Genomic DNA, 16288 nt, shown 5'->3' with positions numbered 1-16288 from the left:
GCAGGAGCAGAAGACCCTTCTACTAACTAGTTGTGTAACCTGGATACCTCATCGGCTTCCCAGCACCTCCTTAATAGGTGCCGTGAGCCACCTTAGCAGGGCTTGTGCATCTGACTTCATTGATCTTCGTATCACCGAGACGAGATGCTGGAGAGCTTAAGTGACACAGTGTCCCGTGGCTGCTGTGGCAGGGCCAGCACTCAGACACCTCCGTGTGCACTGCTGAGCCAGAGCGCAGGCCACACCCCATCCCAGCAGCAGCCTTCCCGGTTGGCCGTGTGCCTTGTCCCCGGGGAGAGTTGCCAGCGTTCGGGGAGGAGGACACTCGTGCCCTGAGCTGTGTTTCTAACTGGGGCAAGGAGCGGCACCGTCCCCAGACTCCCCGAGACAAGGATGTGCCATGCCCCTCTTTATGGGTTCTGCGTGGCTGTGATGTGCAGGAGCCTGGAGTCCAGGCCCAGCGCTCTCGATGCTCGAAGACAGGGTCTGTTGTTGTTGTTGTTGTTGTTGTTGTTGCTACTGACTCCTCGGTGATTAAAGGACAGTGTGCACAGTGGTGGGTCAAGCTGGACCACATGCTCAGAGCCGGCTGCATACCTGACTGCTGCCAACGGGGTTAACTTCCGGCCATGACTCAGTCACTCACCACTCCTGCTCTTAAGGACGCTGCTTTTCAGGAGCCATTTTCCTCCCAGGCAGCTGAACGAGTGACTTGGAGACTTCTAGTTCTTTGCACGAAGAGAGAGCTGAGAGACATTATCTAATTAGCTGCTTTTAAAGGGGAACCTTGAAACAACCCGGCTGCTACCCAGGGTGGGAAGGCAGCAGTCGGCCGGGAGCATAGGCCCGGAGCCCCAGGTGCTGGTGTGGTGACAGGGCTCGAAGATGACGCAGAGAATGCCGGGAGTGCTTGGTCCAGCACCCGCCGCCTCGTTAGCGCCGGCCATCCTCTGCTTGGCCGAGCTCGGGCTCCTGGGAGCCCTTCTTGGGCCCCGTCTGGGTGCCTCTGTGGCCCTTTTCTCAGTTCTCGCCAGCATCGGAACACCACCTGGCCGCTTCTCCAACGTCCTGCCCGAGCAGATGCGAGGTCCGGCCAGGCTGGGCAGGCTGAAGACAGCGTGTCCCGGCCTCGGGCAGCGGGGGGCACGGCCTCGGGGCCTTCTGGCAGTGACTTGGCTATTTACCGAGCGAGTTCGAAACACGGCTTCAGATGGATTTCTTAACGCACACGTTGTGTTTTCTGAGCCTGCTAATTCTTCAAGGAAAAATAATGAAGCCGTGTTACACAGGTACTTAATTTTTTTTTAATGTGGGGTAGTACTATGGTAATTAATGCTTATTTTATGCAAACTAGACTATATCTGTTAACGGACACATTACTGTCAAGAAAATATTACTTGTCTTAATTATCAGTAATGAAGCAGGGATAAGCTGCTCACTTAGATATAATACATCTCATGACCTTTTCAGTTAGAGGTTGGGCTGAAAGGTATCAGTTTCACAAATTATGCTTCATTCAGCTTCTGGCCTTTGTGTAGATTAATGTTTTGTGGATGAGTTTTAAAGTCAGGCATAAATTGTGTTTGGTGTTTAAAATTGATTTAGTGCTTGCTTTTAGTACATCATTCTCTCATTTATAAAGGCTCCGTTTTATCTCCAAGCTTTAAAAATAGACTGTTGTAAATTTAGGATTGCCCTACTAGCCACCAGTGGGGTTTTTTTAACCTTACTAAATAAAAAGGCACATATATTTCCATTTGTTTAACCAAAGGACACACTTGACAACTGCAGTTTCTTTGTTATTTCTGAATTTAAGACAACCACAATATTTACAATAACAATTTTGAGCTAAGAATATAAATATTTATAATACTATTTTTTCCTATTCAAAATTCCCGAGATGGGACAAAGCTAACCATTTTGAAAGAGTTGATGAGCTCCCTTAACCAGCCTCTCAGCGAGTAGCAGGTGTCTCATCTCGTGCCGTTGAAACCACCCAAGAACTCGAGAGTGTAGCCCTCTTCAGAGCAGGACTTCCCGGGGTGTGAGGTACTGAGTGAGAAGCTCCGGGTCTGTGGTGGAAACAAGACTTCAGACGACGAGTCAGCAGTGTCTTCCGTTTCTAAGCTGCGGAACCCTACTCGGAAGCCCAGTGAGGAACTGGAGCATCTCCTCCAGCCTGTGGAGCCCGGCGAGGAGCGGACTCGGGCCCTGGCCCTAGGACGAGGTTGAGGGGACCTGCAGGAGGGAGGAGACAGCGCGTCGCCTGCTTGGCGGTTCCAGGCGGGGTGCGGCTTCTGGTGGGGCCTTGCCTGGTGCTCCCACCCTCTCGTTGGCGGCTCCACTGCGGCCGCCCCCCAGCCGACCTGTGTCCCTCCGGCCCTGCAGGCCGAGGACCCTGAGCTCTGCGTGCCCTTTTTTCTCTTTCTATGGTTCAGGGGTCTAGGGGCTCAAACCCTGGGCTGCAAGCACACCAGGCAAGTACTCTACCGCTGAGCCCCAGGAGCTGTGAGCCTGCCGCAGGCCCCTTCCCATCCCAGACTGAGGAAGCTTCTCCCAAACATGAACATTTTTAAGAGCCAGCTTGCTTTTTTCCCCAAAAACGTCCTGAGAAATTGAGGAACAGACCCCGCCTTCATTTACTGCCATGGACTTCTCGTGATAGGACCATTCTTTACATAAAATATTTGTAGTTCTATTATAAATCTTGGGATTTACTTCTTTGTTTTACCCTGAGAATTGGTACTCGTAAAACTCATAATTTAACATATTACTATGTGGCCAAGATGGAATCATTGTCTACAATTAAAAACATCAAAAGTTTTTTCAGTAAAAAAAATGAAGACTTTACAGTTAATTAGAGTCCCATCAAAAACAGTAGCGCTCTTCAAGTGAGTAACTATATTATTTTTGTATTGGCAAGAGCAGTGGAGGTGGGGAATGGGATTCGAGAGAGAAGGGAAAAGAAGTTTCGCACTCAGGTTTCCAGAAAGTTGAGAAGGAAAAGCTTCATTTAAAAAAAGACTCGTTGAACTTTAGTAATGATGCTACTACATATCAGAAAATGCTTTTTTAAGGGTTTTCTTTTGGAAAATAATGCACATAGCCAGAGCAGCAGTTTATATTTAACAGGACTAAATGGTCACATTTTCAAGTAAAATACGCCCTGGCATTTGAACAGCTGTTATATCTGCATCAGATTTGAATACTGTTGCTGAACCCTCCCAGCTGTGGCGGGGGTGGAATGTTGGTCTATTCCAGTATAAAATATGCATAGTATACTTGAATTTGAAACTTTAAACACATACTTGTATTAAGCTGATAACTTTTAGTCATTTAAGCCTATTTTAGATAACTCTTTTAAATTTCTGTGGGCTTCTTATTGTCCTCTACATTGTATGTTTGAGGAGATCTTAACCAATTAAAAGGTCTTTCCAGACCCTTTCTGTTTAGTTCACATTTTATGTTTGTATTAGTAATGAACAAAAAAAAAATATTTCTATGCATATGCTTATGAATACATACATTGATAGAACCATGAGAAATTCTAAATTGTATTTTCTTGTATTTCTTTCTAATTTTCTGGCCCCGACAGGACCCTCTTAGTAATACAATCATAGAAATGGAGTGAGGGAGAGGCGATTGCTATAGGAGGCAGAATGGGAGGCCAGTACTGCTCAAATCTTACAAAACTGAGGCTGCAAGGTATTACGATCAAAAATCACTGAGTGGAGGATGTAGCTCAGTGGTTCCAGCGCCTGCCTCGCAAGCGCAAGGTCCTGAGTTCGATCTCCGGTACCCTAAAAGAAATATATATAATATATATACACACCACATACCGAATGAATAGACTACCTAAAACTGTTTGTCAGAGACTGCTACACTGTCAAGCACAGCATGCACTTAGAAAGAAAGAAATGCTGGTGGTCACATGGGTGCCACACGTGTTCTTGCACAGGCATGTGCGGTCCTCAGCGTGTCTCTGTGTGTGTCTGTGTACTTGAAATACTGGGGACCTTTCTTAGTCTTCTCTTCTGGTGAGCTTGGCAGCATAACCACCTGGGGACACAACAGGTGTCAGTTTCTAAAGGTGTTCCCCCACTGTAGCAGCAGTGGGAAAGGGGAGGGCAGCCTTTGGCAAAATAGCTCATTCTAGGGCCATGGTACATGAAGTATGAGATGTGGCCAGAATTTGTGCTGGAAAATGAGGAGATACGCAAAGAATGATAGGGCCACGAGGAAATCACAGGGGCCGACTTGAATGGTTCCCACTGGCCAGCCTGGAATCTGACCCTCAGAGTAATATTGGAAAATAATCCATTCAAACATGAAAACCCTTGAAGGCATGTCGAGCTGGGTGGGTAGATGGATGGATAGATGGATAGACCCCTTCCTTAGAGAATATCAACAGATAAACATCAAAGAAATGGAAATAGGAAAGTGAGCATTTGGCAGTGCGGGCGTCCTCAGTTCAGCAGTTTTCCTGGAGCCTGAGGCTGCAGCTCTTGCATCTTTAATGGCAGAGGCTGAGAAGAGCCATGTGGTGTGTCGGTGATGTGTGGTCGTGAGTTCATTCCAGCTGGATCTGGACATGTGGCCACCCTTGGGGCGTACTGCCAAGGCCACGAAGGACAAGGAGAGACTGAGGATTCTGAAAGAAGACAAATGTCCTGACCCACTGGGTGCACTGATGGAGTTTGGATGGGTTGATGGGTTGATGCCCCTGTTGTCTGAAGGTTGATTTCACACTTGCTGCTGCTTATGCAGGAGAATGCCGGTCCCGGGCATGCACTGTGGATGTGTAGAGTTGATAGGGCCCTATCTTCTGTTTCTCCTGAGTGTTTCGTAAAAAGGCTAGTGACAGGTGTATGTACTTGTTTGAAGACTGTCCGTGTATTTTAAAAAGGGAAAGAGAGATGGAGCAAGTGTGCAGTGTTAAATGTTGGAGGATCTAGGTGATGGGAATATTGGAAGTCTTTGTTCTGATTTTGTAGATTTTTCTATGTCCAAAATACTTTCTAAAATGTTTATTAAGAATAGGCAGGAGTGGTGGCACAGTCCTGTAATCCCAGCACTCTGAGAGGCTGAGGCAGGAGGACCACAAATTCAAGTCCAGCCTAGGCAACTTAGCAAGACCCCATGTCAAATTAAAAACGAAAAGAGCTGGGGATGAGGCTCAGCGTGAAAGCCCTGGGTTCAGTCTTCAGTACTGGGAGAAAAAAGATGAGGATAATCAACATCTCATCACGAAGCACATTCATATTTCTGCAGTGATCATATGCGTGGTCACGGTCAGAGTGATAAAACCGAAAATGGCTTTCTGCCTGCTGAGGCCAGGCTTTAACCCAGTGAGCTAAGGTTTCCAGAGCTCCTTGGGTTTGGAAATTGAGGAAACAGGTGGAGGAACTGTGTCAGGAGCCTGGGGCCCAGGGCAGGAAGTTCTCGGCCTCACCCAGGAAGTAAAGAACTAAGTCCAGACCAGTGCCTCTTGGTGCCCGACCCAGTCGTGCCAGGGTGACAGCTGGCACACAGGTCACCTGCAGGACACTGTACTGAGGTCTTACTTGGCAGCTCATGCAGCAGAGCCCCACACTGACAGAGGGGCCTTGGGTTCCATTAGACTCCCTGCGGGGACACACCCTCCCTCCATCACGTCCCCCCAAAATAGAACGCTCCTTCTGCTCGGTGCCTGTGTTGTATTGAGCAGTGTGAACGTAGGACTGAATGATGACATCCTCCCTCCCTGCTCCTCGCCCCTTTCTGACTTCTACCCTACATGTTTCCTTCCTCCTTAGCAGTGTAGAACAGCCTTGAATCTTTGCTTTTTGTAATTTGATTTACCAATCAAATAACTACAGGGCCTCATGTATGTGTATCGTTTCCAGTAATCATTGATTTGAATTTCTATATAAGAATATTTCTCAAGGCCGGGGATGTAGCTCAGTGGCACCACTCCTGCCTGGCAACTGAGGTCCTGAGTTCGATGCCTGGTACCACACACACAAAAAAGAATATTTCCCCATACCATTTGGATATAGTTAAAGATTTTGTACTCAAGCATTTATTTTTCCTTTTATTGTTTTTTTTAGTCATTGTCTTACTTGCAGGCAGTCCCCCACCCCTAATACTGGGGATGGAGCCCAGGGAATACTGAGCTACATCTCCAGCCCTTATGTTTTTAAATTTATTTTTTAACTCTTAATACAGGGTCTCACTGACTTTCCCAGGCTGGCCTATCCTCCTACCTCAGCCTCCTGAGTAGCTGGGATTACAGACATGAGCCACCATGCCTACCAAGAAAATATTCTTGGATATTTTCAGTTATATAACTAATATAATAAAGTTAATTTAGGGACTAAATATTTTTCTTCAAGTTGTCATATTGCTTAAGTAGGTTTTAGGTAAGCTTCTAGTATCTCTTTATATTCACTTTTAAATTAATAATTTTGTCATTTGTTTATTTTTAACTAACATAAAAATATAATTGTTCCTGCTAACAAGGTGCCATGTAATGTTTTGATACATATATACATGGTATAATATTCAAATTAGGTTGAACATATCTATTTCCTGAAACAATTTTCATTTCTTTATGGTTAAAACTTTAAAAATCCTTCTAAAAATTTTTCTAGAAGCAAAAAATATATTTAACCTTTGAGATATTTAAACATCATAAATATTTGACATTCTACATGTTAGATTTTCTGAATATTTCTATATATATAATATATTCTATTTAACATCATGTATAATTGGTACTTATAATTCTTGTCGGTAGGAATGCTATCTAATATTCTTAATATAGTACTGGGAATGCCAACCATTTGAAGGGTTCATTTTACCAGGTGTGTGTGTCATCTTTCTTATAAATAAACTTTCATATAGGACAGGTACTGAATCATATTTCTGTGTGATAAGCATGGAAATTTTACTGGTACTTACTGTGTCATTACTGTGTAGCAGTGTATTCTATATATGTCTCCTGTAATTCACACACATTCCATGGGAGGAATTGGTCAGTTCTGCTCAAACAGTTGGTCTTTTCTTGTTTCTTTCAGTTCTGTGGATGATGCATAACTGCTTCTCTGTCAGTTCCCTGTTGCCGTAGTGCATCACTGCAAACGCAGTGGCTGAGCATTTATTACTTACAGTTCACAGGTCAGAGGTCCAAAGCCAGCCACCCTGGACTGGGGTCAAGGCAGCAGCGACAGGCTGGCTGTGCCGCTAGACTCTCGGGAGAGCCAGAGGGAGAGCCCAAGGCTGACCTCTCCCTTCTCTAGCGGGTGCTCCTGTCCTTTGCTTGTGGCCTCCGACTCCAGCCTCCAGGGCTATCTCTTGGCTGGTCCTGACTTCCTCCCAGGAGGAGTCCTGGCCCCGTGCTCCTGGGCCTTGGCTCCATCCCCCCACCACACCACAGTCCTAAAATAGCTCTTGTCCTTTCGTGGACCTGACAGTTTCGGCTTCACATCCTTGCCCAATCACTCGCAAAGCCCTCCTGCCTATGCAGGGCTGTTCGTGGCTCCCAGGGACGAGGCCGTCCTCTACCCTTTGTGGGTAGGCAGGGGCAGGGGCAGCTGCCGCAGGTCCTCTTCATCGTCACTTTTGATCCCCAAAGGCTCAGTGTTCTCTCCGCTACGAGGCCTCCTGCTGGCCCCTGCATCTCAGAGTGGCCACTCTCCGGGGAAGCCCAGTCTTAGTCTTCATGGTGTGATTCTTTGATGAGGGTCTCTGACCCTTGGTTTTTGGTTGGGTTTGGGTGTTTGTTTGTTTGTTTGTTGCAGTATTGGGGACTGAACCCGGAGCCTTCGAGACACATCCCCAGCCCTTTTTTATTTTTTATTTTAAGGCACTCTTGCAAGGAACTGGTGACCCTCCTACCTCAGCCTCCCAGAGTGCCGGGATTACAGGTGGAAGCCACCATGTCCAGCTGTTTTTAAACTCTGACATGACAGGTGCGAAGGTTTCTCCCTATTTTTTCTTACCTTTGTATCCCATTGCCTATTAAGTAAATATTTGTGAAAGGAGTAGTCTTTTTTACATTTATGTCAGATTTATTCCAAATTATTTTATGAGTTTTTCCTTAATTATTGTGAATAGGGTTTTTAAAATTACATTCCTATATTGTGCTTCAGTGTTCATTTTATATCTAGCCCATCATATGGAGCCATTTCTTTAATCTTAATAGCTTCTTAGTTGGGTGGCTTGGATCTTACAGTTGGGTAATCATGTTACCTATGAATCACTTGTTTCCTTCTTTCTGGTAATTTTTTGTTGTCCAGTTTACTATCTAGGACTTGTAGTGTAATAAAAATGTTGGTGAAGTTGACCTCAAGACCACAATGTGAAGTGAAATAAATCAGACGCAAAAGTTTAAATATTTCCTGGTCTCTCTTATATGAGAAAGCCAAGGTACACAGGGCCAAATGAAGGGTAGGTGGTGGGGAGAGGGGGATCTTTGGGGCAGCAGCCTTTGTAGCTGATATGAATGAGGTTTCCTGCATTGTCTTTCTTACTATTAAAGACATTTGTTTTAGATGCCCAGTAGGTCCATTTATCTGATAAAGCATGTTTCCTTTCATCTCTGCCTTGTGGAGAGTGTTAATCAAGCATTTTTCTGCTTCTGGTATTTCTCCTTCAGTCTTGTAGCATAGTTAGTAACTTCCCAGTTTGAGGCCTTAGCTGTTTCCTCCTTGCCAGTTCTCTCTTTTCCTCTGCAACACCTGGAGTTTCTGGGTCTCATATTTCTATCCTTTTAACTCCTAGCATGTAGTTTTCTTTGCCCTTCTGACTTCTCTTCTGGAAGAATCCCTTTACTTCATTTCCTAGTTCACTAATCCCCAGCCCACGTGTCTCCATTCTCTTCTCTTGGTACCGAACCTTTTTCTGACAATCATTCTTATTTTTAATCCTCCCTAGGTTCAAACACCTAGTTCTGTCCACCATTCCGGTCTCTAACTGAACTGGATGAGAACCAGATCAAATTCAATGCTTAGGGTCAATGTTGACTTCTTGGGGAAATTTGATTCGGTTCTCATCCAAATCAGTTTGTGACCAGAATTGTGGACAGAATTAAGTTCATGAAGCCAGGCACCACTGGGCTCCTGCCGAGGCTGTTTGTACCTGTCATGAACACAGGTCTGCCTGCTCTTGCAAGCGCCTATGCTAACCTACTCCAGGGATGGAGGTGGGCAGGGCGTTCTCCACTGCAGGGTGCTGTAGTCGTCTCACACCTGGTCTCCTCCTGCCTTTGTGGAAGTCAGCAGACACCTGGGATCAATTTTCCTGGCTCTAGAATATACTCTTAAAGAAACCGAAAAACCCCAACAAACACATGGAAACTGAATAACACCCTCTTGAACAACCAATGGGTCACAGAAGTAATTAAAGAAGAAATTAAACAGTTTCTACAAATAAATGAAAATGCCAGTTCAACATACAGTAATCTATGGGACACAATGAAAGCAGTTCTATGCGGGAAATTCATAGCAGTGAATGCCCATATTAGGAAAACAGAGAAAACTCAGATAAATAACCTAATGCAGAACCTCAAGCTGCTAGAAAAAGAAGAGCATAACAAATCCAAAGCTCGTACAAGAGAGGAAATTATAAAGATCAGGGCAGAAATTAATGCAATGGAGACTAAGAGAACAATACAAAAAATCAATGAATCAAAGAGGTGGTTTTTTGAAAGAATAAATAAAATCAATAAACCTCTAGCCAACCTTATCAAAAAGAGGAAAGAAAAGGCTGAGATCCATGCAATTAAGAATGAAAAAGGTGAAGTCACAACAGATCCAACAGAAATCCAGAGAATCATCAATACCTACTTCGAGAACCTCTACTCCAATAAAATGGAAAACACAGAAGAAATGGGCAGATTCCTAGATACATACGAATTGCCAAAGTTAAATGAAGAAGATATAGAAATTCTAAACACCCCAATTACAATGAGTGAAATTGAAAATGTAATAAAATATTTACCAACAAAGAAAAGCGCAGGTCCGGATGGCTTTACTGCTGAATTTTACAAGACATTTAAAGAAGAACTAATGCCATTACTTTTTAAACTCATCAAGGAAATTGAAAGGAAAGCAATACTTCCAAATTCATTCCTGGAAGCAAGTGTTACTTTGATTCCAGAACCAGGGAAAGAGCCAACCCAAAAAGAGAACTACAGGCCAATCTCCCTAATGAACATAGATGCAAAACTCCTCAACAAGATACTGGCAAGCAGAATACAGAGGGTCATCAAGAAGATCATACACCCTGACCAAGGTGGATTTATCCCAGGGATGCAAGGATGGTTCAACATTCATAAATCAATAAATGTAATACATTATGTTAACAGAGTCAAGGACAAAAACCACATGATCATCTCAATAGATGCGGAAAAGGCATTTGACAAAATTCAGCACCCACCCATGATTAAAACACCACAGAAAATTGGAATAGAAGGTCTTTATCTCAACCTGATTAAGGCTATCTATGAAAAACAAACTGCCAACATCATACTAAATGGTCAAAAACTGAAAACTTTCATGCTAAAATCAGGAACAAGACAAGGATGCCCACTATCACCACTCCTGTTCAATATAGTTCTGGAAACATTAGCCACAGCAATTAGAAAAGACAAAGAAATAAAAGGAATAAAGATAGGAAAAGAAGAAGTTAAACTGTCATTATTTGCTGATGATATGATACTTTACATAGAAGACCCAAAAAACTCCACTAGAAGACTTCTAGACTTAATTGACAGATTCAGTAGAGTAGCTGGATACAAGGTCAATACTCAAAAAACAATAGCCTTCTTATACATGAATAGCAGACTCACTGAAAGAGAAATTAGGGAAACAATTCCTTTTACAATAGCATTCAAAAAAATGAAATATCTAGGAATCAGTCTAACAAAGGAAGCAAAAGACCTCTACACTGAAAACTACAGCACTCTGAAAAAAGAGATGGAAGAGGATACAAGAAAATGGAAAGACATCCCTTGCTCCTGGGTAGGAAGAACCAATATAGTGAAAATGGCCATACTTCCAGAACTACTATATAGATTTAATGCAATGCCAATTGAAATTCCGACAATATACTTCACAGAACTAGAGAAAACAATCCAAAAATTCATTTGGAACCATAAGAGACCTAGAATAGCTAAAGCAATTCTAAGCAACAGAGACATGGCTGGGGGTATCACAATCCCCAACTTGAAACTATACTACAAAGCTACTGTGATAAAATCAGCATGGTGCTGGCAAAGGAACAGACCTGAGGATCAGTGGAATAAATTAGAAGATCCAGAAACAACTCCAGATATGCTCAGCCACCTCATCTTTGACAAAGGAGCCAATCACCCTCATTGGAGGAAAGATAGCCTATTTAATAAATGGTGTTGGTAAAACTGGATTTCAACCTGCCAAAGATTAAAACTAGACCCATACCTATCACCATGCACTAAACTAAGATCGAAGTGGATTAAAGATATAAATATTAAGACAGAAACACTAAACTTGCTAGAAGGTAAGTTAGGTAGAACTCTTGAAGACATTGGCATAGGAAAAGACTTGATGAGCAAAACCTCAGCAGCACTGGAACTAGCAGAAAGAATCAACAACTGGGATCTCATCTTATTAAAAAGCTTCTGCACTGCAAAAGAAACCACCAACAGAGCTAAGAGACATCCTGCAATATGGGAAAAAATTTTTAGCAGCTGTACCTCAGACAAAGGTCTACTATCTAGAATATATAAAGAATTGAAAAAGATTAGACCCCCCAAATTCAAAGACCCAATTCAAAAATGGGCATCTGAAATGAACAGACATTTCTCAGACAAAGAAGTAAAAGCAGCAAACAAATATATGAAAAAATGTTCAACATCACTGGTCATTCAAGAGATGCAGATGAAAACAACCCTGAGATTCCACCTCACCCCGCAAAGAATGGCTGCTATCAAGAAATCAACAAATAACAAATGCTGGCGGGGGTGTGGGGAGAAAGGAACTCTTCTCCATTGTTGGTGGGAGTGCAGACTGGTGCAACCACTGTGGAAGTCAGTATGGAGATACCTCAGAGAACTAGGACTAGAGGTCCCATTTGACCCAGCTATTCCCCTGCTGGGGATCTTCCCCAAAGATTTAAAAGAATCATACCACAGTGATATATGTGCACCCATGTTTATAGCAGCACAGTTTGTCATAGGTAAAGCTTGGAAACAGCCCAAGTGCCCATCAACTGGAAACTGGATAAAGAAAATGTGGTTTTTAATAAAATGGAGTACTATTCAGTCATAAAGAATGAGAAACTAGAGTCATTTATAGCTAAATGGATGCATATCAAGGCCGTACTCTTAAGTGAAATAAATAGGACACACGTGTAAATACTGAATAGTTTCTCTAGTGTGAGAAACTGATAGTGTAAACAAGAGTCAAAATGATTAAAATGAATAAATGATAATTTGAAATAGGAAAAAAGGTCCAAAGACGAAAGATGAAGGGAGGGGAAGGGGAAAGGAAAAGAGGGAAAGGAAAAACTATGAGAAAAGAAAAAAAAAATGGAAACGAAGTCTATGCAAATAGGGAAGGGCGCACAGGGAATGGGGAAAAAATAAGAACCAAGATATATCATGTACAGGTACAAGCACCCAATGATAAATGTAAATGAATTGTATACCTAAAATGTACCAATAAAATGTACCAATAAAATTAATTTTTAAAAAAAGAATATTCTTAAAGAATTTCTATTGATAATAAACCTATTTTTATAATAAACCCTGTCTTTTCCTACTTCTGTTTATCAATCTATTTGTTTTCTAATTTCTCATCTTAAAATTGTTTTGACTCATTCCTTTGGTGTTCCTTAAGATTACTGTTATCTTCTGAGTAATATTTTTCTCAGTTCTTGAACCACAGCAAAGCCAGGAGAGAGTGCTGTTTTGTCCCAGAGGGTTTCCATATGATCTAATGAAATGTAACTTTGATATGAAACTTAGGTTTTAACACATTACTAGCATGCTGTCCACAACAGAATTTGAAAAGCCAGTTCTCAGTTGTCTGCAAGTATATGCACCACATTTTAGACTGCAAGTTTTTATTGACAGTATCATTTAACGAAGGAACTCTTCTCTTAAACAGCATACTTAATTAGCATAATCTGGCCAGATCTGAAGGACAAAGAGTTGTCAATCAGTTCAAGTGAAGGTGAGAGCCAACAAGCTCTAAACATGTGCTTTTTAAGCTCTGATTTCAACTGGTATATCTGTACAGATGTCTCAAGAGATGACGCTGATTTGTCTCAGTAATGAGAGACATTTAAGCAATAAAGAATGTTGGAGAAGTTAACTTCTGACTACTTCCTGCAAAAGCCAGAGTAAAAAGTCCCTTCTGAATGGAGCACTTATTTTTAAGCTAGTCTTGGATTACCCACGCCTTCGGTCTCCACTGCAAGTGTGCAAAGAAAGTTGTTATTGGCATTCACAATTTTGTTTGGAATAAAGATGTGAGCTATTTTCTCCATTTTTCTTTTGCCTCTTCTTAGTTTTTAAAATATCTGAAGGTGTGCAAGGGATTTAGCTCAGTGGTTCTGGCGCCTGCCTTGCAAGCACGAGGTCCCGATTTCAATCCCTGGTACCAAAAAAAAAAAAAAAAAAAAAAAAGAGGGAAATATCTGAAGGCTAACTCCATCTGTGAAGTGAGTTCTTGATGGGTTGATTTTATTAAACTTCCGACCATGTAAGGTCTGATCACACACACCCTGTTGTTGAATATTTTCAGCATTTGAGTGAAGGAAGAGACGCTCCACATGGACACTTGGTGGAGTGGGGTTTCCTGGGAACCTAGGGTCCTGAACTTGCTTTCATCCGGGAACAAGATAGGAAAAAACAGGCTAGAAAGTCCATTGGAAATGCTTTTAAACAAGATTTTCGACCCAAGGGTCTCTGTCTTCTGCAGACATCTTCAGAGACCAATCGAGTTTATGCTCGAACCAGGAGTGTGAAGTCTCCTTTAAGACCCAAGTCTGCTTATCCATTCTCATTTACCACATATTTGTGAAATAAAGGCCTGCTTATTGCTTTCTGATGAAGCTGAGATCCACAGAGCGATCCCTGGTCCCCATGGCGATACCCCACACTGCAATCTCGGAAGCTTGTGTTTAGTCCCAACTCTGCCCTGACAACTTGTCTGACTTTGAGGGAGTGTCTGATTCTAATTCACAGCCCCCATTTCCTCACCTGGAGAGGAATGGGGTGATGGAAGTACCTACCCTGTTTGGAGGATGAAATGGTAAATACACGTGAGCCTCCCAGCACAGTGGTGCCCCTCAGGAGGACTCAGTCCGTGTTCGCTTCAGTCATAATCGTCGTGGTTCCGCAGTGTGGGTGGGAAGCAAGGCCATGACTTCAATAAGTCATATGCCAATTCAGGGTAATAATGAGTTTGATTATTGATTATTCCTGCGTGCTGCGGATGCCACAGGAAATGAGCCCCCTGACTGCATGTGTAGATCGTCAGGTGGGCACTGCGCAGGCTGACCGGCTTTCCCTGCAGGGCCTCAGTCTCGAGTCGGTCTCCGCTTGTCCTCCCTCCCCAGCACCTCGCCAGCCCCTGTAGTGCGGGAGCTGCACTTCTGTTCAGCCCTTGCACCCCCAGCACACGCTGAGTGCACTCAGTATGTACTTGTGGCGTGCAGGAGTTGAGAAGGAGGAGGTCCCTGTGGGCCCCATGACCAGGCCAGCACTGGGAGGAGGTGAGGCTTGAGCCCCGAACGTGACTGAGGCCTGGATGGACACAGCGGCAAGGATGCATTCAGGGTTGTGACTGGGGGAAGGAGGCGTGGGGTGACTAAAACAAATACCGTTCACAGTACTGAGTGGGAGTGGGGTCATTGTACTCTGTGGGACAGGAGACAAATGACGCTTCCCCTTCCGTTTCACAGAAAGGCAAGAGCCAGAGGGTGACAGAGGCAGGCTTAGAGGCCACGCCACTTCTGTGCCTCATGCTAACAGAGCTTGGGTGCGGTGGGACAGACGACCGGACCGATGTAGACAGTGGCTTGCATGGAGCCCTGCACACCAGCAGCTCCTGGTACCCAAGAGTCAGGCGGGCAGCAGGCTGTGCGCTGGAGTCGGGTTGGGAGACAGGAGTGACCGGAGCACTAACAGTGCAGGCAGGTGCATGCTGCGTCTTCCGCGCTTTGGACTGGGCATGAACAGTGTCGTTTGCGTAGACCTGAGCAGGCAGTGAGCTGACCATGGTGGCCGGGACTGACTGCCGGAAGCCAGTTCTGCTGGGCTTGAGACGTACATAGAAAAATAAAACAGGCTTTGTTCTTAGAGATTCTGTCTAAAAAAGCAAGCAGGTTCCATAAAACCGAGGGAAAATCAAAATCTTACCTGGGGGACTTTAGAAAACGGAGGCACCGTGTGCACTGAGTGGTACTAAGTGCTCTCGTAACAAATGATATCCAGAAGAGCATCGACAGACAGCCCTTTCAGGAGTGCAGTGACGGCCCCAACAGCAGTATAAAGCCAGCCCTCAGGCCGCCTTCGGTCAGACCCACCTGCGTCACTTCCCTGTAAACTGCAGTGGGGACGTGGGAAGAGCACCAGTGAGCTGACTGTTATCTTCTCTGTCATCAGATGGCTGGGCTGGGAAAATGCGCTTCAAAATTAATTCCATTCTCTTTTAGGCTACCTGGAATTATTCTGTTCCTCTGGGGTTTTTTAAAATTCATTACGTTTATTGGTACATTTTAGGTATATAATCTGATGACACTCATCATTGGGAATCTGTGCCTTTGCATGATGTATCTTGGTTCTTATTTTTCCCCATTCTCCTGCACTCCCTTCCACCCCTCCATCCCTCCCTTTTTACAAAGTGTTCCTCCATTTTTAAAACAAAGCCGATGTGCATGGGATCTGATTTTTTTTATATTTATGGATCCAGAAAGTCAGTATTGATAATAGATAGTACCTCAGAAATATTTTAGACTCTTTCATATGTTTTTAAAAATATTTTGAATGAATTGACCAAGTTTGCGATATATTTAATGAACTGGCAGATGCGACTTTGGTCTTTTTACTCTTTTCCTTTTAGCTTTGTAAAACATCGTATTCTGTAATGAATTAAATAATAGGCCTACAAATTATCAACTGGCTTGTGCTACAACTCCATATTAGTGGTGCAGCTGATGAAAATAAGTATCAATAACCTAAAGATGTATAGTGCTGGGGACAAAGGTGGCATTTTACATTTTTATTAACACTTGTAATCTTCTCCCGCTTGATTTCTTT

At 43.5% G+C, this 16288-nt stretch overlaps 1 protein-coding gene across 11 annotated transcripts in view; it reads left to right on the top strand.

Moving 5' to 3' along the window:
- The window catches only part of Elp4 (elongator acetyltransferase complex subunit 4), a 193394-nt gene that overhangs the window by 120168 nt on the left and 56938 nt on the right, over window positions 1-16288 (top strand). For 2 of the 11 annotated variants that reach the window (XM_087211204.1, XM_087211203.1), the window contains exon 10: window positions 7847-16285. The exons of 7 other annotated variants lie outside the window; for them this stretch is intronic. In XM_087211204.1, the coding sequence (XP_087067330.1) occupies window positions 7847-8005 (159 nt within the window). In that variant the 3' untranslated portion in view covers window positions 8006-16285. 2 more of the 11 variants (XR_015451323.1, XM_087211205.1) reach the window with 2 other exon arrangements.

This window comes from Heterocephalus glaber, unplaced genomic scaffold (assembly GCF_053883595.1).
Source record: "Heterocephalus glaber isolate CG9 unplaced genomic scaffold, H.glaber_assembly_v1.0 deba00001428, whole genome shotgun sequence".
NCBI lineage: Eukaryota > Metazoa > Chordata > Mammalia > Rodentia > Bathyergidae > Heterocephalus > Heterocephalus glaber.
The sequence above is the reverse complement of the archived record's forward strand: the minus strand, read 5'-3'. Positions and strand labels throughout refer to the sequence as shown.